The sequence below is a fragment of the Rhipicephalus microplus genome, unplaced genomic scaffold (assembly GCF_043290135.1).
Source record: "Rhipicephalus microplus isolate Deutch F79 unplaced genomic scaffold, USDA_Rmic scaffold_18, whole genome shotgun sequence".
NCBI classification, from domain to species: domain Eukaryota; kingdom Metazoa; phylum Arthropoda; class Arachnida; order Ixodida; family Ixodidae; genus Rhipicephalus; species Rhipicephalus microplus.
The window spans coordinates 5,275,039-5,299,132 of NW_027464591.1; the positions used below are offsets into that span (position 1 = coordinate 5,275,039).

General features: G+C 49.1%; 1 protein-coding gene across 1 annotated transcript in view; it reads right to left on the bottom strand.

The window, feature by feature from the left end:
- The window catches only part of LOC119178648 (speckle-type POZ protein), a 35,155-nt gene that overhangs the window by 5,303 nt on the left and 5,758 nt on the right, over window positions 1-24,094 (bottom strand). The window contains exon 3 of the mRNA XM_037429870.2: window positions 5,388-5,879. Within this exon, the coding sequence (XP_037285767.1) occupies window positions 5,388-5,879 (492 nt within the window). The remainder of the gene's footprint in view (window positions 1-5,387; window positions 5,880-24,094) is intronic.

Genomic DNA, 24,094 nt, shown 5'->3' on the forward strand with positions numbered 1-24,094 from the left:
CAGAATGGCAGGAGTTCAAGTTCAGATCTGGCAAAATCGATAACAGCGCAATTACGTGATAGGAAATCTCAGCCAAGTATGACATTGTGCGAGGAGGATGGAAGGACAATAAACTCAACAGCATAGTGGCTGGTCACGATGGTCAGTCGGGCAGTGCAGGCGGCTGGCTATAGGCCAAACAGGCTTTGCATTCACTGTACGCAAGGACATCGTATCAAAAGGTGTGGCCACTTTTGGGAGCTTGCGGCAAAGTTTGGCATCCATAATGGAAACGGGAACTCCGGTATCAACAAAGACATATGCAGGGACGCCTTCCACAAAAACTTCTACAGTATTTGATGGCAGAGTTTCAGGACTTGAGCATTTCGGCAACGCAGTTCTTGCCTCAGGAACTGCGACTGCTAGTTTCCCTCATTTTCAAGAGCTTGCTGACGTTGCGTGGGTGACATGGAGTGGTGACAGGGTGGAGGTGAGCAACCACACATAGGTTGCAGATAGTCACGTGAAGACTTGCTTGATTGAAGATTCGAGTTTTCATAACGAGATGGTGGATGGTCCATGTAGTTATTTTTCAAGTAGGGGTCTGTGTATCTTGGCACACAACGATGGCAGTATTTGGCGATATGGCCAGGGACGCTGCATACAAAACAGATTGCCCGCATATCGCGCATTTGTCAGGCATCTGCAGTGGGGGGAGCAGCTAGCCCATGTGGCGAATAGCTGAGTTGAGGCTGCGGTAGAAATGGGAGGAGTCCAAGTGGTGGACGGCTGAGTCGGGGGTGTGGTATGCCACATTTCATGGAACAGCAAGGATTGGTGTGACTGCAGCCGCTTTACTGCCTCAGCGTAAGTAAGAGGCTTGGTGACAGGGTGCTGCTAAAACGGCACTGGTATGGCCTTGGAAATCTGCTTTTGGAACACATGTCGAAACATGGGGGCCAATGGGGTTGGGTGGGGTGCCCCAGCGGCTGCTGCCGCGAGAGCTCCTGGTGCTGAGCAAAACAGTAGAGAAAGCTGCCAAGGCACTTCATCTCGTACGAAGTTTTTCATTTGTATAAGAAGGTACAACTGGTCAGGCATGATGTCCAGCGTAGTGACTGGTTGGATCGTCTGGAATGAACGTCACATGAGAGCTCATTGCCTCCTCAGTTCGCCATAGCTCTGACACAATGTCGCTACTTCAGCCACAGCGCTGGGGGTCTTCGCGAGGAGCATCTGAAAAACGACGCCCTTCGTAACGCGCTGTATCTTGGCATTTTCGTTTCGCTCATGGAGGCATCGACACGCCGGCAGAGATCAATTATGTCTTCAATATGGGCAGTGAAAGTTTCACCTGGTTTTTGTGCCCCTGTGTGTATACGTTCAGTACGTAACTTTTGTAAGGCAGGACGACCGAAAACAGCGGATATCGCCTCCTTCAAAGTGAACCAGTTCGCAAACTTGGTTTTGCTATTCATATACCACATTTAGCCATGTTGGTGAGATAAAAGTTTACAGTGCCTAACTTAGCAGCGTCATCTCACCTGTTGGGTTGACTGACTTTTTCGTAGGACAACAGCCAGTCCTCGACATACCGGTCTTCGGTGCCCGCAAATATTGTGGTGTCTCACAGCTGTTGAACCAGGCCAGGGCATGCCACGGCCACGAGAGGTAGTGTCTGTTGAGCAGCGTGAACTTGCATGGTCGACGGCAAGATGCGGGATCAGAGCTCCAGGGTGTAGGCAATGTGGGTACCCAGCACAATTTACCAAATGTAAAGAGGTTTATTGGGCGAGCCTAACGAACAGGCGGTCAGTCAGAAATAGTCACAGGACAAGGAAGATAATGGTACTCGAGCACCGATATGGTGGTTCCTGTCTCTTGTGGTGATGATCACCGTTCCCGGTTGTCGTCTTCCTTTCCTCATTAAAGATATGACACCAACTTTATTACAATGATCTGTTCTAGCCGATACGTAAGAAGGGGGAAAAATCAGTGTCCCGAAGAGTTGGAATGTGATGATAGATTTTATGGCATAAACACAGGTGTAAAAGCCTACGAGATAAGGGAAAAGGCAGCTCGAGTGAGTTCTTGATGGCAGTGATGCTAGTATGATGACGGATGTAGAATGAAGCAAGCAGAATTGTTCTGTATTAGTTCGAGAGCATTCATTACATTAGCTGTACTAGGGTGCCATAATGCAACGGCATATTCTAGCTTGCTAAGAATTAGTGCCTTGTACATTAAGAGTTTAAAGGAGATGGGGTTGGAGGTGAAATTGCGGCAAATGTACCCAAGCATGGGGTTTGCATTAGTAATGGAACCAATGTGGAGCAACCAGCTTACACATGTGGTGGTGTGTACACCCAGATAATGCGATGAGCACGATCAGCAGCCACACACATGGAAGTTTTTTTTTTCTTCGTGTTAACGGGATCTGTACATTTTGTTGCACAAAATGAATTCTGAAAGAATTCGTGTCAAGGAGAGAGAAGTAGCATGTTTGAGCAGAGGGACGTAAGAAGGGGGAAAAATCAAGTAACTAGGTAACAGAAGATGATATTTGAGAAACACTCAAAGCTTTATATTCCGTGGCACTTAGATCTACTTGCCAGCTTGTGCACCAGTTAAAAATGGAGTCGACGTCCTTTTGAAGGTTGTTGACATCGTTTAGGCTGTTAATTTCACAGAAACGTACAAGGACACTGGAAATGATGAATGATTGCTAAAAACGACTGACTAATTCTTTTATTTAGATGTTGAAAATATGCTACTTTTTGAATGCCCCCTTCCAGTATTTCCATATTTCGCCTCCGTAAATACATTGTACAGTGGTGCTCCCACTCACGGAGTGAATAGAGTATAAAGCTGGGCATGTTGGTAAGACATAATTAATCAACGTAGCGCGTTTAGAAACATGGGACAAGGGAAGGGACAGAAGTGCTCCCTTCTGTCCCTTCCCTTGTCCTATGTTTCTAAACGCGCTACGTCGATTAATCACGGAGTGAACTTCATCTGGCACTCTGGTTCTTTCAGTCTACCAATCATTTGCCAACAACCTGTGCAGCACAAACGTTCAAAGACAGGATTTCCAGCCCTGTTTGCCCGCTCAACTGAATGCCCTCTTTTTTTTTTTCTAACACACACATCACTTATCTGATAGCATCACATGTACGTGCTGTCAATTGATGTTGACGACCGGTGAGGGCTGCTGGTAATTTTGTCCTTTTATGTATACTGCGAATCAACATCAAGTAATAGCCCTTGTAGCTTTGATTGATTGATATGTGGGGTTTAACGTCCTAAAACCACTCCCTTGTAGCTTTTACTCGCCAAGAATGCATATATTGCTAAGATAATCAATGCTGTCGCTGCAACAAGCTCAACTGGGTAGACATAGTAGCACTGGTTGTATTCAAATGCATGTGCCTCTAGTTAGGGTGCCACTGATTTCATTTGATATGTGGTGCCTAACGTCATAAAACCACCATATGATTATGAGAAATGCCGTAGTGGAGGGCTCCAGAATTTTCTACCACCTAGGGTTCTTTAACATGCACCCAAATCTGAGCCCAAGGGCTTTACAGCATTTTCATCTGCATCGAAAACGCAGCCGCCGGAGCTGGAATTTTATCCCGCAACCTGCAGGTACTTTGGGTGACACTCCACTCATGAGATAGTTTTTAACTTTTATACACTATAAACACTAGTGTAACACATCTCATGCATAAGTTTGCTTGGAGCTAGGAAACTGATGATAACAAACTGTATAGTTTCCTTTGTGCATAGGCTAAATGCCAACGCACCACTCTGTTTTATTTTAGGGCACTTCAACGAGGCTTCCTCAAAAAGAATATTCAAATGTCAATTCATTTCAACACACTTTCAAGGATGGATATTTTATGATAAATCAGCCTCACGATTTACACTAAACACACAATTTTATCACCGCGTGGCTTTTACAGTAACAAAATGTGGTCTACACTGTTTTTTTTTAATAGCAGAACTACGTTAACACCGGTCAAATTGCTATTCTACAAATGCACACCTCTTGAATTAGTCCATTAGCCATGAAAACACATCAGAAACATGGCCAGTAATAAAGAAACAAACCAAAGCAAAAAAAAAAACTATTACTTCAAAGAACATTGCTTATCAAAAATCAAAAATGCCAAGCACCAGCATTGAGCCAATTAACTATAAGCACTGAAATACTCTCAATGTTTTATTCCTCTATTATACCATTAATGGAATGGCACAACAGAGGTGCTTTTCTAAGACTTCTATAGACATTTATGATTCTGGCAGTACTGCTGGTAGCCCATGTGTACACATATTTCATGCACACCGAAGAAGGAAGCTTCTCAAACTGCAATTCAGATCAGTCAAAGGTCCCCAAGCAATTCTGGGTCTAAAAAACCTGTTCACACAGAGACAGCTGCGTAACAATCTACAAAAATACAGCCACATTTCTTTTAAATGATGCCATGATAACGCTACAGGCAACAATTATTAGCCACAAAGTTTCATTTCCCTCTGCTCAAAGATGCTACTTCTCTCTCCTTGACACGAATTCTTGCAGAATTCATTTTGTGCAACAAAATGTACAGACCCCGTTAACACGAAGAAAAAAAGACTTCCACGTGTGTGGCTGCTGATTGTGCTCATTGCAGTTTCACTTGAAGGGAAGCTTTGCAAAAGCTTTATTGAATGCACTAGGGAAATCTCCCACCAGGCAGTGAAAACATATGGCTGTCATTTTTCTGCTTTTGTACGTACGCCACGACCCGACTAATCAATATTTATCCTGCTGACATGTTGTAGATCACCATAGCTTTATTGCTTAAACAGAGTGAAAAAGACTGCAATAAAGAACCTGCTTGCCTCCTGAACTTGTCGGTTTCCAAAGCAACCACCACTGTCTCGTAGACCAAAAATGATTATCAAAGCATTTCATTTAAGATGCATGCATTGATTTCAGTTTTGGTCAAAATGTTAGAGGAAACTTGGAGCCTCAAGTTTCCACATCCTAGTGCTTTTCCAGTTGGTCTATCTTTACTAATTTTCTGAGACTGATGATAATTTTCTTTTTGTCGTACTTCCAGAGCTTTACGCCACCATACACTGCTAAAAAGTGCAAGTGAAGGACTCCAAGAAAGACAGCGAGTTCAATAAGCAGAGAAATTTACAACTTCTCATACCTGTTTCATTACTGTGCAGGGTTGAACATTTCATTTCAACACGATTTCCATCACAACATTTCACCACAGTAGAAAGTACGGATGTGAAAGCAATAAAGTGTGCCCAGAGAATTTACATGGGTTGCTCTCATGACTCGACAGCCCACATTCCGTTCAAAACTACCACAGCTGGATTGTCGCAGTGTACCTGCGCATGTGAGTGCTTACCTGCTCTTGGGACTCCTTGGTGGGATGCGAGAACATGGCACCGAACACAGGCGATGAAAGCATCAAGACATCGCGATGGGCATACAGGTTCCGCTGCTGCACCGTCAGCTGCACGTTGCCAAAGCTCTTGTCCTCCAGCAGGCCCGCCAAGTTCTTGAGTAGCGGGCTGACAGGGATGTCCGTACGCTTGATGGGCGTGTTGGTGCTGTCTGCGAGGAACTCCACCTCGAACAGAATGCTGAGGGCATCGCCGTGGATGCACTTATTCTCGCGGTTGTAGAGAAACGCCTTGCAGAGCTCAATGCCCAGGTAGTTTGTGCTGCCGCGGTAGAGCGTATGGAAGCCGTTGTGGAAGTACCGCTGCACGGGCCGTCCCGCCTCGCCGAGAAGCGTCAGCGTGTACACACAGTTGCGCCCCTGCATCCCATGGAAGGGCACCACACAGATGGATGCATAGTCCTTTGTCAGATCCAACCGAAGCTTGAGGCGCACCTGGAAACAATGAGCCAAGGTTTTTAAATTTACATGACACACTAACACCCAAAAAACAGCTTGCCATCTATCAGCCTATATGCCCAAGTATCACACTAACTGCAGGCATGTGCCAGAGCTACGAAAGTTTGCCCATGAGCACCTCTGTGTGTACAAAGATGCAGTGAAACACGTTAGCCTCATTCACTAGATCTTCACCAGCTTGAAGAAAAATGAAGTGCCTCCAGCAAACACACGTCAGATGAAGATCACAACATCGAGGTCCTTGCAGCCAAATTCACGTGTTTATGTGGACCACTGCAACACCCTAAATTCAGCGGTACGACCCATAATCGCATTCCTCTCTGCAAAATGCACACCAAAGCAACCAACCTGGTGAAGCTATCTCATGAAAGCTATGTCAAGCCCTTAGAATGTGATCATTATGATCCCTGCCATGACCCTTCATTCATTTCTGTTTATTTGAGGACAAAAAGGTCTCCCAACAATCTCCAATTATTCTGGTCTTGCATGAGAGAATTCCATTTTACACCTGTAAACATTTACATTTTGTCACACTACTGAACTTTCTGCTATCCATGACTGCACTTCCTGTCTTTTGGCACCTATTCCGTAAATCTGGGATCATCAGCTATCTACACTACACAATGCATGGATTAGCAAGCTCAATTTTTTTTCTCCATGTAAACAATACGAATTACACTTGCTTGCTCTAAAATGCAGCAGTCCTCCTGTCAATGTTGAACCTGACATTACTCACTCCATTATCCAATGAGCAAACCTTAAAGGGCCCTACAACACTTTGTCATCTAATCCACAAAGAATCTCGCTGCTTGAGCCTACAATTTCCGAAATCGACTGCTGTGTAAATGCTTCGAATGTGTCAAGTACAACTGTAGCTGCAGAATTTTGTCGCGGGATCCGAACCATTTTTTTTTTTTCTCTTCTTTCATCCCAACAAGCAGAGTGAGACCTACGTAGGGAGGGGTGGAACGAAGACAAGAAAGTACTTCAGCATGTCATAACCGCGAGCATTTTCCCACTCTTTCACTGTGCTTTCATACTTCTAGTATAATTATCCTCTTCAGATGTTAATTATGATCCACTGTCTACAAATGCGTCAAATTTGCATGGCATGATTTTAAGCCACTCAGTATTGCATTCCAAGAAGACGAAGGAATGTCTTGTTTTCTGCAAGTTTCAGTAATTAATTAGCATGGAATCAAGTATCTAATTATTATTTATTCAATCAGCATCAATTCTTGCATAAAAAATTATTTAGGGCAGAATGCAAGCACAGTTTGTTTTTTTTTCATTCATTTTAAGCAAAGAAAAAAAAGTACTCGTGACATGGGTCCTAGAACACAGCATGTCAACTGGTCATCGAACATGGTCGTGCCACCAGCTAAGTGATCCTCCGCAGCATTACGTAGCATAAATAATCTAAATTACCGATGTTTGTCCCCTCAGGAAGCCTGCATAAATGAGCACACCACGTTTCAAGCCATTTGAATAAACACATGGTGCGTGACGTGCCTCTAAATTTGACGAGTACAATTTTAAACTTGCTGCGGAAGGGGATAATGAAGAGCATGCTTCCTGCCCCGGCGGTTACGCTGTAGTTGCTAAGGTTACAATGCAACACTTCAAGCACTATAGTATGTAAAAATCTGTGTTTTGCATTGGTATGTATTGTCATAATAAGGGTTCAGTACAAGACAAGAGACTCACTAGGGCATTTTTTGCATTTCGAATAGCATGGTTGTAGGTATGAACATGGGAGAAAAAACATCGAAGCGTTGTTGTGGCACCTCAGATATGTGCAGTAATTACTTTTTAATTGACAATCGCACAACTATGAACGCTAAACCTTGAGCAATATTGGTGGGCCCTGCGGATGGGGTGGGCCGTTTGGTGCCGTTTGAGGTATCGTTAGGGCGGATAAACAGACAAATGTACAGACAGACAGACCAAAAATTTTTTTTTTTTTAAATATAAGCAGGCTGCTGATTGACATGGAAATACCAGGACTGTATCAGTAACCTCTGAAATTACATGATGTATGGCAACCAGTCTGGCAATGCACTCAAGCACCTCCACCTGGAGGTTTCTCTGCTCCACAGGCAGAGTGCAACTACTACATGGTATGTCACAGTCACAGTGTAAGATACAAACACTTAAGGTGGGGACACTCGCGAGACACAATCGACCAGATAAAGTAACAGCTGATGGTATGTAGGACACTCGTACCAACAAGCTGGATATGCTAAGCGCGCGAACAACGTGGGAGGATGCACATTCTTTTGATGACGAGCAGAGCAGAACTTGAATAAAACCACGTGACTGCTCATAAAAAGAGAAGCAACGACTTGGATACCTCAACCAATTTGTTGGAGTGCATTACACAGATTACATAGTTGCACCAAATTCTATTTTCGCGGCTCTAATGATAACTATACGGCGAAAAATTCATGACCGTGTGATTACTCCCTGGGAGACAAGTTTACAGGAGACCCTGTGCCTATCTTCTCGCTGATTTTACCATCCCTTCTTATCGTGCACGAAAACAGCATTACAGTATTTTTCTTTTTTGCATTAAACAATCAGCTGACCTTTTTAGGAATGCCACTGGAAACTTGCTCACAAAAAGCAGTGAATGCACAGCGTAATGCAGTAAAAAAAAAACTTACGTCTGTAAAAGAAAAAAGTCTATTAATTACACGTATTATTGTGTTGCATAAACATAAAACAAATGGTCATGCAGCGAAAATTGTTCATTCACATCCATGACGAATCATCTCATTAGTCAAGTGTTTGCTGCAGACTGCATCCTTTGTGCTGAGCGGTCGGTTCTCCCTGGAAACCGCTTGAGTGCATGCTTTGAGACGTTTGGGATCAGAAGGAACATTGGATAATACTACCTTTTTTTGGCACGTAGGGTAACCTGACCGGCAATGACTAACGAAGCACTTTGTTCCCATATTCACTCACTGTGTAAACGTCTTCTTTCAGCAGATTTCATTCATGGCTGCTCACCACATTACAAGTTCATTTCACAAACAGGAATGATGAAACGCCACTTTATAGGGAGTTTTAGAATAACTTTTGCAGGCGCTGCGGCACCATATGAGTTTTAGAATAACATTTGCCCCTCCTAGGGAACAATGTAAGGACTTCAGCTGGTCTGCAAACTCAAATGCACGGAAACTTCAGATAGCCTCGACACCAACACTTCGCGGGCCTCACGGGCCGTGATCGCCGCACGCTATTTCGGATTTTCTGCGGGTGGGCAGCGAACGCGAACATTGGCTCACGTACGACGCATGCGCAGTGGCAGCGACCGCACCGCAAGGGCTCACGGTGCTCTATTCTAAAGCTCCCTATCACTTCATGAAACGCGCCAAAGGCACGCTAGTGACTGAAGCGGCCGAATGGATGGATGGATGGATGAAAAACTTTTATTGGGGTCCTGAAGGATTCCACCCCCGTTTTATAGGGGTATGATCGCGGGCCGCTCTCACGTTGGGACGGGGAGGCCCAGCCTCACCGCTGCATCGTGGGCATTCGGACAGCCTTGAGTGGTTGTATGAGAACCGGACTCGTGAGCATTAACTGAAAGGAGTTCTTAGAAAATTCTTCATTTTTTCTTTGTAAAAAGGGGCACCTCCAGAGCATGTGGTTAAAATCACTGCGATTCTGGCAGTCCGGACAAAGTTCTGAAATATCGGAGTAATGGCTATAGGTTACGAGGCTAGGGTATGTTCCCATCTTAAGCATGCGAAGAGAGATTGCCTGCGGCCTAGACAACTTTTCGTGTGGCAATGGAAAGGACCTACGGCCTAATTGATAATGCTTCATGATCTCGTTGAAGGTAGTCAAAATGTCCCTAAAATGAAGGCTGGGGGAAGACTCCTCTGTCTGAGAAGCACAAGTCCCGGCGCGGTAAGTGAAGCCTCGTGCCTTGGAGTGGGCTAGCTCGTTGACATTGGGAAGGCCTCCGACCCTCAAGCCAAGGTGAGCAGGGAACCAAATAATTGTGTGGTGGGTGAGTTCCTTGTGAGCGAGAATTCTCAAAACTTCCTTGCACATGGAACCAGAAGCGAAGGCCCTAGCAGCGGATTTAGAGTCCGTATAAATATCAGTCCTTTGTGGATCAAGGAGTGCCAGTGCAATGGCCATCTGTTCTGCTTTGTAAAGAAGTGGTTCGAACCGACGCCAAGGATAAAATCTGACTCTTAGTATCTACGGATACTACCGCAAAGCGAGTGGAAACGCCAAACTGGGCGGCATCAACAAAGCATGAAACAGACGAGTGTTTGTGAGCTTGAGCTAAAAGAGAGGAGGCTCGAGCGACACGCCTGCCCGCGTTGTACTGTGGATGCATATTTCGTGGAAGGGGGCATACTTTGATGCGAGAGCGTATATCATCATCGAGTGGCGTATTTTGCACTTAGAGCATCAGGGGGTTGACTCCAGTGTCAACCAGAATCTTTCTCCCCGCTGGTGTGATCGAAAGCCTGGCAACCTGTGCCGTTTGTTGAGCTTCGATAACTTCTTCAAGCGTGTTGTGGACTCCAAGTTTCATGGGGTTCTCAGTGCTTGTGCGCATAGGAATGCCAAGAACTTTCTTGATGCTTTTCCTTATGAGGATGTTCAATTTATTTGTTTCATGGAGTTGCCACCTGTGCATAGATGCGACATAGCTTATGTGGCTCATCAAGAATGCATGGAATAGTCTGAGGAGGTTGTGCTCTCGAAGACCACCCCGACTGTTGGAAATGCGTGAGATTAGTCGGATGACCCCTTCCGCCTTAGAAGTCAGACGGTCGATCGTGCGGCCGTTCTGTCCATTAGTCTCGATAATCATGCCCAGAACGCGTATGAAGTCCACCCTTGGAATACGCTGCCCCGATGCCGTGTGCAGCCTAATGTCGATGTCAGCCAGTGGTAGCCAGTTTTGGGGTTTGGGTCCCCGTCTCGTGGGTCGATATAAGAGAAGTTCAGACTTTGCTGGCGAGAGCTTGAGGCCCATTTCATTTATGTAGACTTCAACACAGTCTACGGCCTCTTGGAGAGAGCTCTCCACAGAGCCCTCCGAGCCACCCACACTCCATATGGTGATGTCGTCCACGTAGATAGCGAACTTGATGCCTTCTTGGTTTGAGAGCTTTGCAGCAAGGCCGCACATGAAGCGGCCGAATGTTTTTTTTTTTTTCCTTACACGACGCTTTCGGAACGCCGGCGTTGCCACCAGCCTCACCCGTTGCTATAGCAACAGCGCGTGAATTTTTTCTTTCTATTTTTAAGTTGCGCTGGCTTGCCGATAGGTGCGCTTCCAGCAGCGGTCCGACGGACGTGCGTCTCTGTTACTTTATTTGGTAAATCACGTCCCACTAGAAAGCCGAGAAGTGTCCCCACCTAAAGTGTTTGTATCATACACCATGATCCCGGTCTAACTGGGCTTCAAATCTCCTATCCTGCCACTCCACGGTCCAAAGTTGCCATTCTTCGCATCTGGTCTTAAAGAGGAATACAAGATAAGTGAAGTGCAGCATAAGCCACTGTTGGTGCCTGCTAGGCAATGTAACACTTATGCAACAGTTCGCGGTTGCGCAGTGCAGAGCAAGTTCTTTAGCAGTTGATTTACGCGCCTCTTTTTTCGCAACAATATGCGAGCTCCTTCTGTAAAAAAAAAAAATACTTGACCTTTGAGTATTTCAGTTTCGGGCCAGCATGGCCGAAAGGTGGAAAAATGCTTGCGATTGTGAAGGGTTAAAGGGGGACAGGCTAATGCTGTAGAAAATGCTGTAGAAAATCGAGCCTCTCGTAGAAAAAGGAGGTTTATTTTCAATAAACCACAGCCAGACTCTGTGGGTTGCTGCTGCAGCACGTGAATCCGAAGGCCAGCTCTACTCGTTTTCTTCATCGTCGATCTTTTTTCATCAAATGCATCATCTTTTCTCTTCAAAGCTTGAGTAGAGTTGTGGTAAGTGATTGAACTATGAACAATGACCGGCACCTAAATCCTATTTACCAATAGCCAAGCATGAAGGTGCTAAGTTGTGTGGGGTCTAGTGGTGGTAATCGCCACCACGCTCTTGAAGTGAACGAACACAGCAGATGCGGTCGGAACAAACCAAACACATATTTATTTGATTGACGATATCGTCAGCCAAACTTTTATAACATCAACTGTGATCCACACGCTAAACAACCTTATACATTATTACACAACACTGAACATAACAACATAACAAAGGCAAGGCAAGGTGCCAACGCCTGACTCACCACAGTGGCCCCCGGCAGACGGCTTGCAGTGCCGTGCACCGGGGACACACCGCGAGAGAGAACCGTTCACGCCAAATGCCACCAGAGAAAGAAACCAGTTTATTTCTTGCACGCCGCCACCAAGCCGTGCCGCCAGTAATCGCCGCTGGCGCTGACACCGATCTAACCATGATGATGATAGTGGTGATCAACGCCCGCGAACACAACGCCACCTACCGCTCAATAGTTGTTGTAGAGGTCGCCACCCTTCAGTCATTTAGTTCGGCTGCCAGTAGCATGTGGCGCCCCTGAGATTGTATATATTCTGCCCTGAATAAAGTGGGAGGGCCCTTTTTCGTTAGCTGAGCAGCTGTCGTGCGTATCGTCTCTCTCCGCGGGCACGAGCCGCTCGTGCTCCGGCACGCTCCCGCGGCACCAGTCGCAAGACTGGGGTCAGAAGTGGCTGCGTAACGCCCCCTCATCCCGAACTCGCCCGTATCGCACGACGATGGCCCTCGACGGAGTGGCGCCGAAAAAGCTCAGCCTCAACCTCCAGCCGCCCGCACCGTTCGACTTCGTGAACCCGGGAACCTGGCCAGCATGGCTCAACCGCTACGAGGACTACGCCGTCGTTTCCGGCCTGACTCAAGCATCCGGCGACATGCAGGTACGCTCGTTGTTGTACTGCATGGGGCCGGAGGCTCGCCCACTTCTTGAGACGTTCTCGCTCAACACCGCGTCACTCGCCTCATTTCAAGCGGTTGCCGCGAGCTTCACCGACCACTTCGTGCATCCGGCGAATTAACTGTACGAGTCGTCGCGTTTTCACCGGCGTGTTCAGTTACCCGACGAGAGCGTCGACGCCTACTACGCTGAACTGTGTAGAATGGTGAAGCGGTGCAACTATCCGTCAGCTGAGGTGGAGCAAAGGCTTGTACGCGATAGATTCGTCGTCGGCCTCCGCGACTCGCGTCTTTCGGACCAGCTTTGCCGGAACGTGAAGTTGACGCTCAAAGAAGCATGGATGCAGGCCCGTCAATCAGAAGACGCCGACAAAGAAAAAACGTTGCCTCAAAACTGCGCAGAGCACTTCCGCGAGCAGTTACACCTCGACGCCGTACGAGATAAGAAGTTCGCCTCTCGCCGCCGCAACTACGATAAGCGGCCTTCGCCCCCGCGGAAAGCAGAGCGCTCCTGCCAGCCGTCAACATGTGAATTCTGCGGCCGCGCGCCACATCCACGTTCTAACTTCCCTGCTCGAAACTCCGTCTGCAACTTCTGCAAATTCTGCAAAAAGAAAGGACACTTTGCGGAAGTGTGCCGCGCGCGACAGGCAAAACAGAAGCTCGGCTCCATTCAGCTACAAGCTGTCGGGACACTCGCCGCGGCAAAGTTCGTCGACATCACCGTTGACAACTACACAGTGCAGTTCAAGGTCGATTCCGGAGCCGAGGTGTCCGCCGTTCCGAGCGACTTCCCTGCATTGCCGGCCAAGCTCGACCCCGTCAACAGCCTACTCACCGGACCTGGCGGTCAGCCGCTGCGCGTGCTGGGTTCGTACATGGCGAGACTTCGGTGGCACAGAAAAATGAGCTCTCAGCGCTTGTACGTGATCCAGTCTCTCACCGTACCTCTTCTTGGACTGCCGGCGCTTCAAGCTCTAGAAGTTGTAAAGTTTCTCGACGAACTTCAGACTCCGAAAGCAACATTGCGTGCTGAGCTCTTCCAGGGATTGGGCACCCTCAAGGACGAGTACACTATCCTTCTGAGACCTGGCGCCGTACCCTTCTCCCTAAGTGTGCCTCGCAGGATTCCCATCCCGCTACGCGGGGTCGTCCGTCACGAGCTCGACAAACTGGAGGAAGGAGGCGTGACCCGCAGGGTTAACAACCCAACCCCGTGGTGCTCTGGTCTCGTTGTAGTACGGAAAGCCGATGGTTCCTACCGGCTGTGTGTTGACTTGACTCAGCTGAACAAGGTTGTCCTTCGGGAACGCCACATCCTACCAACGGTAGAGCAAGTCCTTGGCCTCCTTGGCAACGCAACAGTTTTCTCCAAGCTGGATGCAACAGCCAGTTTTCATCAGGTTAAACTATCTGCAGACTCCCAAGAGCTCACAACGTTCATCACCCCATTTGGCCGATACTGCTTCTGCCGGCTCCCCTTTGGCATCACCTCCGCGCCGGAGTACTTCCAAAAACAGATGGCCAGGATCCTGGAGGGCCAGGAAGGAGTCGCCAATATGATAGACGACATTCTGGTCTTTGGGCGCACCCGCGAGGAGCACGATGCCAGACTGAGCCAGGTGCTGTCTCGCCTTGCAAAAGCAGGCATCACGTTGAACCAAGACAAGTATCGTTTTGGTGTCTCCGAAGTCTCCTTTTTAGGAGTCATCGTTTCAGCACAAGGCATCAGGCCAAGTCCAGTCAAGGTCGAAGCAATCAAAGCCATGGAGGCTCCAACCGACATCGCAGGTGTCCGGCGACTGCTCGGAATGGTGAACCATCTTGCCCGGTTTTTGCCTTGCATCTCGGAGGTCACAGCTCCCATCAGAGCGCTTCTAAACAAGTCTGCGACTTGGGTGTGGCAGCATGAACAAAATGCTGCATTCGAGAAAATCAAGGAACTCCTGACATCAGACCGTTGCATGGCCAAGTACCATCCATCATACGCCACCACAGTTTCGGCTGACGCAAGCTCATTCGGACTGGGCGCAGTCTTGCTGCAGACGCAGGCCTCTGGAGAGCGCCGCCCAGTTGCGTTTGCTTCGAGATCAATGACCGAGACAGAGCAGCGTTACAGCCAGACAGAAAAGGAAGCGTTGGCAACAACATGGGCTGTCCAACGGTTTGACGAATTCGTCCGCGGCATCACCTTCGATGTTGAGACAGATCACCTAGCACTCGTTTCTCTCTTCGGCAAAATGGAGCTGGACATGCCTCGCATACAGAGGCTCAGGTTAAAGACCATGCGATACCAGTTCCGAATGCTCCACGTGCCAGGAAAGCTGTTAGCTACGGCAGATACCTTGTCACGCATCACCCAAAAGGCGTCCCTCCCCCCGGACACCGTGGAATTGTTTGTAGCTCAAGTGGTCAGCGGCATGTCAGAAGCCTTGTTACTAAGCCCAGAGGACGTGCGACAAGCACAACAGTCCGATGGCGAATGCAAAGCCCTCGCCTCCTTCTGCCAGAATGGTTGGCCACAGAAGTCCAAACTGCCACTGCACCTCTCCCAGTATGCCTCAGCAGCAGATGAGCTCTCTGTCTGCGACGGTGTTCTACTGAAAGGCGCCAGGATGGTCATCCCGCATTCTCTTCGGCCGGCTGTTTTGACGCTGTTGCACGAAGAACACCAAGGCATCAACAGGACGAAAGCTCTCGCTCGAGAGTCCATTTGGTGGCCTGGCATTTCGGCAGACATTACCTCTCTGGTAACTAACTGCGAGCAATGTGCTTCCACTCGGGTGAACCTTGCAGAGCCCCTGGTCTCCACGGTCCTACCTGGACGTCCCTGGGAACTTGTCGGCATGGACCTGTTCCACCTCCGCAGCCAGACATTCATCTTGGTGGTGGACTACCACTCCAGGTACCCTGAAGTTGTAACCTTGAGGAGCACAACGGCTCAGGCAGTCATTGACGTTCTCAAAAGCATCTTTGCCCGGCATGGGATTCCGCGAGAAGTCAGATCAGACAACGGTCCACCGTTCTCTTCACGCGAGTTTGCAGCATTGGCGGAATCTTACGGCTTTGACCACGTCACCAGCAGCCCGCACTATGCGCAATCGAATGGAGAGGCGGAGAGAATGGTCAGGACCATCAAGAAGTTGTTTGGCAAAGCAACAGACCCTCATCTGGCCTTGCTCAGCTACCGGGACACCCCGGGAGTCGATGGCTTCAGCCCGGCCCAGCTCTTGATGGGACGACAACTCCGAACCAAAGTGCCGCAACAGGACTCCCAGTTATGTCCTCACTGGCCGTCGAGGAAAGACGTGAGGAGAAAAGATGCAGCCTACAAGCAGAAACAGGCCGCTGACTTTAACAGGCATCACAGAGCTCAAGATCTGTCACCGCTCCGAACAGGCCAGTGTGTCTGGGTACGACCTGATCAGGTCAAAGCTACAGTGCTTAGCCCAGCACGCCGACCACGAAGTTATGTCGTGGAAACGGAGCAGGGTGGCGTCCTACAACGCAACCAGCGTCACCTAGTGCCTTTTGCACCTCCTGCGCCAAGGGTGGAACCACCGCCGTCTGAGGAGCAGGAGCCACAGCGAACACTGCCCCCTCTGAAACCCCAGCGAACTACTACAGTGCAACCACCCGATTCCCTTGGACTGCCCCCTGCAGACAGTGACCGCAGTGATAGTGTGACACGAACACGTAGTGGCCGCCGTGTTGTGCCTCCGAACCGCCTAAACTTGTGATGTGCAGTGTCTGGCGTCCTCCGTCTTCCGTCTGGTCTCCAAGGGGGGAGATGTAGAGGTCGCCACCCTTCAGTCATTTAGTTCGGCTGCCACTAGCATGTGGCGCCCCTGAGATTGTATATATTCTGCCCCGAATAAAGTGGGAGGGCCCTTTTTCGTTAGCTGAGCAGCTGTCGTGCATATCGTTTCTCTCCGCGGGCACGGGCCGCTCGTGCTCCGGCACGCTTTCGCGGCACCAGTCACAAGACAGTTGTGACCCCAAAATACGGCTTCTGTGCGAGACAAGTGCGCCTCGCGGCGCAAACAACTTTAAAGAGGGCGTCATCACCCTCACATTTTTTCAACCTTAATTCAAACCATATCCCAAAAAGAAAAACACAAAAGAAATCGGCTACACAAGCTCTAACAAAAAATTACAACTCATGCCCCTACATAATGTCCGTGCACCACGACACCGCCGCCGGTCCACAGTGCTGCACTGTACGGCTCGACGACTTCACCTCAGTCCCGGTCCCACAACAACGTTGCCGTTGGCGCGATGAAGCATCACTTGCGCCGACACAGCTTCCGGTTGTGACCCACATGCACCGGACTGCAGGCAGTTGCGCAGGTCCCAGGCATGTTCATCACCCGATGTCATGACCGCATTCCTGGCCAGCGGCGAAGACGATATGTAGAAGACAGCCAGCCGCGGGTTACATAATTACCGCTGCGAACATTCCAAAAAACTCGACAGAACAATGCAGTAGGACAGAGGGAAGGGAGCTTCGGGCTCCTCGTCCACGTGGTATGATGGTCAGTACTGCTAGCCAATACATCGGCAGCGGTTGAAACGTCTAGCTAAAACAACAAAGGTCACTTTTCCCAACTAGTGCATCGCACAATAAAAAAAAATTGAGGAAAGAGGGTACGCGTCCTTTTCTTAATCTCATTCAGCCTGCGGTAGTCTACACAAAGGCGATACGTATCATCTGTCTTTGGAACTAGAACTACGGGAAACCCATGGGTTGTTTGACCTCTCAAATGCGCGTGTGTCGATGAGTTCGTCCAAGGCGGCGTCATGTGCTTTCTGCGTAGCTAAGCTGATCGGTCGGGGATCGCAATTCCAAGGTCAAACATCGCCCGTGTCAATTCCGTGCTTGACCAGTGCAGTGTGGCCGGGGCGGTCAGTGAACATCATGTCATACTCGTACAACAGCGACGACAGTTGCGCTTTGCCTCTACCAAAAGCGGGTGCACTGACCTTCCCTGCAGCGCAGCACATTGTTCCGGTGGGGTGGTTACTCGGTTTCTCAGCGCACTTTTCTCCAAGCATACCCGCGTCTCTCCCTTGTTACATATTCGATGGCTGGACGACCGACGGGTGCCGAGGAAAGACGACGCAAGCAGTGCCAGGAAGACAATCCCGTTTTATTCACTCAGCGACGCGTTTTTTATGCGCTGTCGAACCAATCAGAGGGTCGCAAAGACTAAACAACGAGCAGCCGATATCGCGGCAAGCAGGCAAGCTTATCAGAAAGCCTTGATGTGCACTGATCATCTTGATGTGCACTGATTCCTGCGATTCACGTAGGCGCTTCAACAATGTCAGCACGTACTCGACCACCGTTTTGTCCACGAATTCGTCTTCCCACTTTTCCTTCAACAACGTTAGAGGGGAACGAAGCGCTCGGCTGTAAACGAGTTCCGCTGGCGTGAAATCAGTCGCTTCGTGAGTGACGGTGCGCAGAGCAAAGAGTATCGTGGGAATAGCCGCGTCCCATTCAGTGCCCTTCTCGAAGCAGAGCGCACGCAGAATTCGCTTCATTACTGAATAAAGTTTTTCGACTGAATTACTCTGCGGATGGTAGACAGAGCTGTGGTGAATGGATATGCCGCACTTCTTGAGGAATGTCGTGGAAAGCGCGCTTGTGAAAACAGATCCTTGGTCGCATTGAATTTCACTGGGGAATCCAATTCTGGCAAATACAGCGAGTAGCGTGTTAAGAGCTGCTGTGGAGCTTAATTCTGGCAACACCACTGCTTCGGGAAACTTCGTCGCGGGGCAAATGAGCGTAAGCAAGTACCTATTGCCTGCCGCTGTTACTGGTAAGGTCGCTACAGTGTCGATTACCAATCTGCAAAAAGGTTCTCCGATCAAAGGTACTTCGACCAAAGGCGCTTTGAGTCGTTCGTTTGGCCGTCCCGTCCTTTGGCAAACGCTGCAGGAGCGCACCCAGTTCTCGGAGTCCTTGAAGCACATCGGCCAGTAGTAATCACTCAGAAGCCTGCTCTTGGTCTTGTTTCTTCCTAAATGACCAGCCCAGCTGTCGCTGTGAACCAAACCAAGCAGCGCAACGCGATACCTTTGGGGTACTACAAGCTGTTCGAAACATCGACCTTTTTTGTTCTTGAATTTTTCTGTACAAGAGGCTGTCATTGACAGTAAATGACACTGGTCCTTGTTGTTTCCGTCTCGATCTTTCCGAGCACGTCTGCAGTGACTCGTCATTTGCCTGCTCCATCTTGAGAGCGCTTTTGTCAACCTTGGCCAGAAGCTGAAAATTTTCACTGACTGGGCTTATCGATTCGCCTCCGGACGCCGAAGCGACGGGAGTGGTGTTATCAGTGCTTTCAGTGGCTGGCGTGGCTGGGGCGCTTGCGCTCGTTGCAGCAGCTTGCGCCAGAGCACTGTTGGCACTGTCAGTTGCAATTTCGGCGGCACAAGTAGCGCTGGCTGTTTGCGTTCTGGTGTGGGACCTAGTGACCACCATTACGGGGTCCGCACTAAGTTGCATTCCTGCATTTTGCAAGTCTCTCATCGATCTGTTAGAAAAAATGTTCGGGATTTTTCGAGGGAGCTTGTCCGAAACAGCCGCTTCAGTCTGGAATTTCCCAAGAGGCTCCTGCATTTGAATTGTTGCGACCGGCAAGCACTTCGTGTCAGGTTCTAGGGCCTGGCGCACCCACACACACGATCCTGTGAAGTGCTTGGGCTGAACAAATAACGGGTGGACAATATCAAATGTCGCTCCTGTATCACGCAGAACCTTGCAACTGATGCCGTTCACCGCCATGTCATACGTGTAGGGTGAGAGCAAGTCGCTGTCCTCTGTTAGCAAATTAGCAGACACATTGGGCTGCCTGCAGCCTGCGGCGATGTGGCCTGGTTGATGGCATTTATAACAGGTCAAGTCGAGAACAGGTCAAGTCGAGGTCAGGTCGAGAGAACGTGCCCTAATGCACGTTCTCTCGAAGTTGACGAGATACAAAGTGATGTCACTGCCAGCCTTGAAAGGTTGCATGTACCCGCGCATGTCGAAGCTATCATTGCGTTCAAGGTTCTGCAGTTGCATCTCTTTCAACTTCAGTTCTACCTCTTGCTGTTTCAATTGCAGGGAGACTGCCTTCCAACATTCCTCTACTTCGTCATCTTCCGCTCCGCAGGTGGATATTGCCTCGATAATTTCAGGCTTACGCATTGACTTCTGCACTTTGATGCCTAATTCTTCAGCTAGCAACACAAGGTAGGGCTTCGTTAGCGACCCGAGATTCATGACTGCTGATAACAAAAGTAACTCTTACACGTAAAACTTAAATCTAGCAAAGACAAAAAAATAAAAAATCCTACACTACCAAGAAAATGTCGCTAATGCTCCGTGCATTAGCCGTGCTCTCACCAAACGGACGCCAAGAGCCACCGCCGACGCACGCTCTATCCTACCGCTGCCACCAGCTGTTACATATTCGACGGCTGGATGACCGACGGGTGCCGAGGAAAGACGACGCAAGCAGTGCCAGGAAGACAATCCCGTTTTATTCACTCAGCGACGCGCTTTTTATGCGCTGTCGAACCAATCAGAGGGTGGAAAAAACAAAGCAAGAGGAGCCGATATCGCGGCAAGCAGGCAAGCTTATCAGAAAGCCAAACGAAAGAGCGTGGCAAGCTGGGCGAATGTTACACCCTGTGATGGTTAAGCGAGCTGGGAGTGCGGGGGTAAACACAGACACAAAGCAAAGAAGAGGCACACAGCACGAGCGCTCAACTAACAACTAGTTTATTCTCATGTTTAAAGGACATATATGTACACAAGGGTGCGCATGTCAACAGGAATAAGATGATAGTGTTGTGTGATAGTGTAACTAGTTGTTAGTTGAGCACTCGTGCTGTGTGCCTCTTCTTTGCTTTGTGTCTGTGTTTATCCCCGTGCTCCCAGTTCGCTGAACCATCATGAATTACAATCTAGCCCACCTTTCCATCTTATTACACCTCGTGATTAGCATGTTTTTGTCAATGCGGGGGGCCTTCGAGAAAAGCTTTAGCACGTCTCCGTCGCGCTCTCGGTAACTGCCGTTTGCAATGTCATTGACAATACCCGACTTAGTGAGGAAGTCTCGACCCAAATTAAAGACATTGACAGACCAGAAAGATGCCCTAAACGTTGTCGCCTCACGCATCTTTCCCAGCGGACCACTAGCCTAGCCGCACCGCTAAATTGCGCTGTGCCCGTAGCAAGGAGCAAAATGGTGTTGCTTTGTCTCAAGCGGATATTGTTCTCACAGAGATGGTGCAATACGTCATCGCCAAATAGAGAAGCGCTTGCCCCAGTATCCAAAAGTGCTACAAACTTCTTTTGAGCTATCGTTAACTCGATTAGCGGTGCAGGCGAGTCTACGGCATCACTTGCACAACAGACTGACGATGCAAGTGATTGGAACACATCAGTGTAACTACTAATCGCTGCACGGTGTCCGATGTGGTTCACCGGCGGCACCGTCCGTTTCCCGAACCGCGCGTTCGCTCCTGACCTGGTGTTCAGTCGCATTCGCGGGCGATGTGCCCCGGGGCACCGCACTGATAGCAGGGACCGCGGAAACCATGCCGGCTCTATCGTAAGTCGCCTCAATCTCGCGGGCGATGTGCCCTGGGGTGCCGCACCGATAGCAAGGACCGTGGAAGCCACGCTGGCTCGATTAGGTGGTCCTCACTCTGGGTTGCGCCGCTCGTTAGGCCTCGTCTCGACCTCGCGCTCCTATTGTGGAATGTCACGCGTGGGGGCGGCGTGGGCCGTATGGAGTGCATAAGCGTAGAGGACCAAAGCGCGGTCTGACAGCTCCCAACCGCGTGGTACGTGCTCATCAGCAAATGATGCTGATGCGTTACCCCTTATGAGTCGCTCGACAACAACCCGCATCCACCCAGCACCGAGCCTAGGCGCAGAAGAGGCAGCCGCAAGGGGACATCCATTCTGCAAGGCGGTCCTATCGCTCGCCCACACAGCAGCTTACCGAGCGATCGGCATCCACTGTCCCGGACGGCGATACAAGACAGCAATGACGCCCGGCTCCCTGAGCCTGATAGATGGAAGGAGCTATCTACAGAAAATCGAACCACACACGAGGCTTCTGTGTTCACTCGCTTCGGGTCTTGCCTACAATCCACGTGCTCTAAGCTTTGAAATGCTCACCCCAGGATGCAGACCGCATGGCTCTCGTACCAACTGAACAACATTCTTGAAAACCAACAACAACAAAATAATAAAAAAAACTCTTGTGTAATAAAAAATTACGGCATATTCACGGGGTGAATGATGATGAATGGGCGAAGCTCCGGAGGGATTCATCGGTAAACTGTGAATCTTCCGTGTAATTCGCCCAGTCGATCATCATGTAAAGACGTGAGAAACGCTGTGTGTGTATATACACAAATCAACTTTTATTTGTTCTTAGACGATGAATGGCTTGCGATGTCCCTTGCCTCGAGCGCTCGCACATCGGGATTCTGTCTGCGAGCGCGCGCTGCTGCCGCCTTGTGCTCTCTCCGCTGTGCAGCCTTATCCATCCGGCGACTCCGAGCGCGCGCCAACAGCGAACGGATTTTATTACAACGCTCCCCCTAGCGTACGTCGCCGCACTAAATCGAACGATTGCCTTCAACCAATGACACGCGCCATATGTGACATCATTCCTATTTTATAAGATCTCGCGTCTTTCATCAACTACAAGTACCGCTTTCTAGTTTATAACATCTTGCATCTTTTCATCATCAGCTACAAGTACCACCATCTAGTAAACACTACAAGAACTAAACGAGAGGTGGCTACATACAGGAGACGGTACCGCCATCTAGTGAACACTGCAAGAACTAAACTATAGGTGGCTACATACAGGGGACGGTACCGCCATCTAGTGAACACTGCAAGAACTAAACTAGAGGTGGCTACATACAGGCTACAGGGGACGCACAGCCCACGCCCTAAGGAGCTTCGCCCCTAAAAAATACTCATTGTGCTGACCAGTTCAAACACACCACAACAACCGACCTCCTCGCTCTCAACAAAGGACACCGCCGTTGCTATAGCAATGAGAAGTCCCCCCTAGGCCTACTCTACCTAAGTCCCCTTAGACCTACCCCAGCTCAACCAAAAGGTTGTACCGAACCGCGGAAACTATCATCTGATGGTCCAAGGGCGCCAGTGCGTGGGGTCTAGAGGTGGTAATCGCCCCCACGCTCTTGGAGTGAACAAAGACAGCAGATGCAGTCGGATCAAACCAAAAACTTATTTAACTACTTTTTATTGATGATATCGTCAGCCGAATTATTATAACATCAACTGTGATCCACACGCTAAACAACCTTACGCATTATTACACAACACTCAACATAACATAACAAAGGCAAGGCGGCATCGCCAACGTCTGACTCACCCCAATGGCCCCCGGCCGACAGCCCACGGTGCCGTGCACCAGGGACACACTGCTCGCGCCACACCGTTTGCGCCAAACACCACCAGAGAAAGAGACCAGTTTATTTCTCGCACGTCGCCACCAAGCCATGCCGCCTGTAGTCACGGCCAGCGCTCATAGCGATCCAACCATGATGATGATAGTGGCGATCAATGCCCGCGAACACAACGCCACCTACTGCTCAATAGCTGTGACCCCAGAATATGACTTCCGCACGGAGACAAGAGCGTCAAGCGGCACAAACAACTTTAAAGGAGATGCCAGCACCCTCACAGTTGGCAACTATGCTTGTGATGCAAGAGTGGATCCAGCCACTCATTTTAGCAGGGACGTGGTCACTTGAAGTAAAACCGGAAAGAGGGGTGGGGGGTCCTGGTTTTTTTTTTTTTTTTTTTTGATATGCATAAGGATTAACGCAATAGCGGTAAAGGGCTCGTATCACAGAAATTCCAGTAGCGTCGCTGGTTGTGAAAAAAAAGTCATCATCTTATGTGTGACCGAAAAATCAAGAACAATGCAAATAAAATAAATAAATAAAAATCCTGGGTAAGAGTGGGAATTGAACCCGGGTTGTTTGGGTCCGAGTGGGGATTGAGCCCGGGTCGTTTGCGTGGCAAGCGGATGTTCTACCGCACAGCCACGCATCTGCTTGTGAATTCAGTGAAAATAACTTCCTTAGCTTTAACATGCAGTGAAAGTAACTTTCATGCTTTACAAACATATGCATCCTGTATACATGCTTCACAATACAACTGCAGCAATACTGCGTGGTACAAGCGCCCTTAGCCGCCCCGCCGCA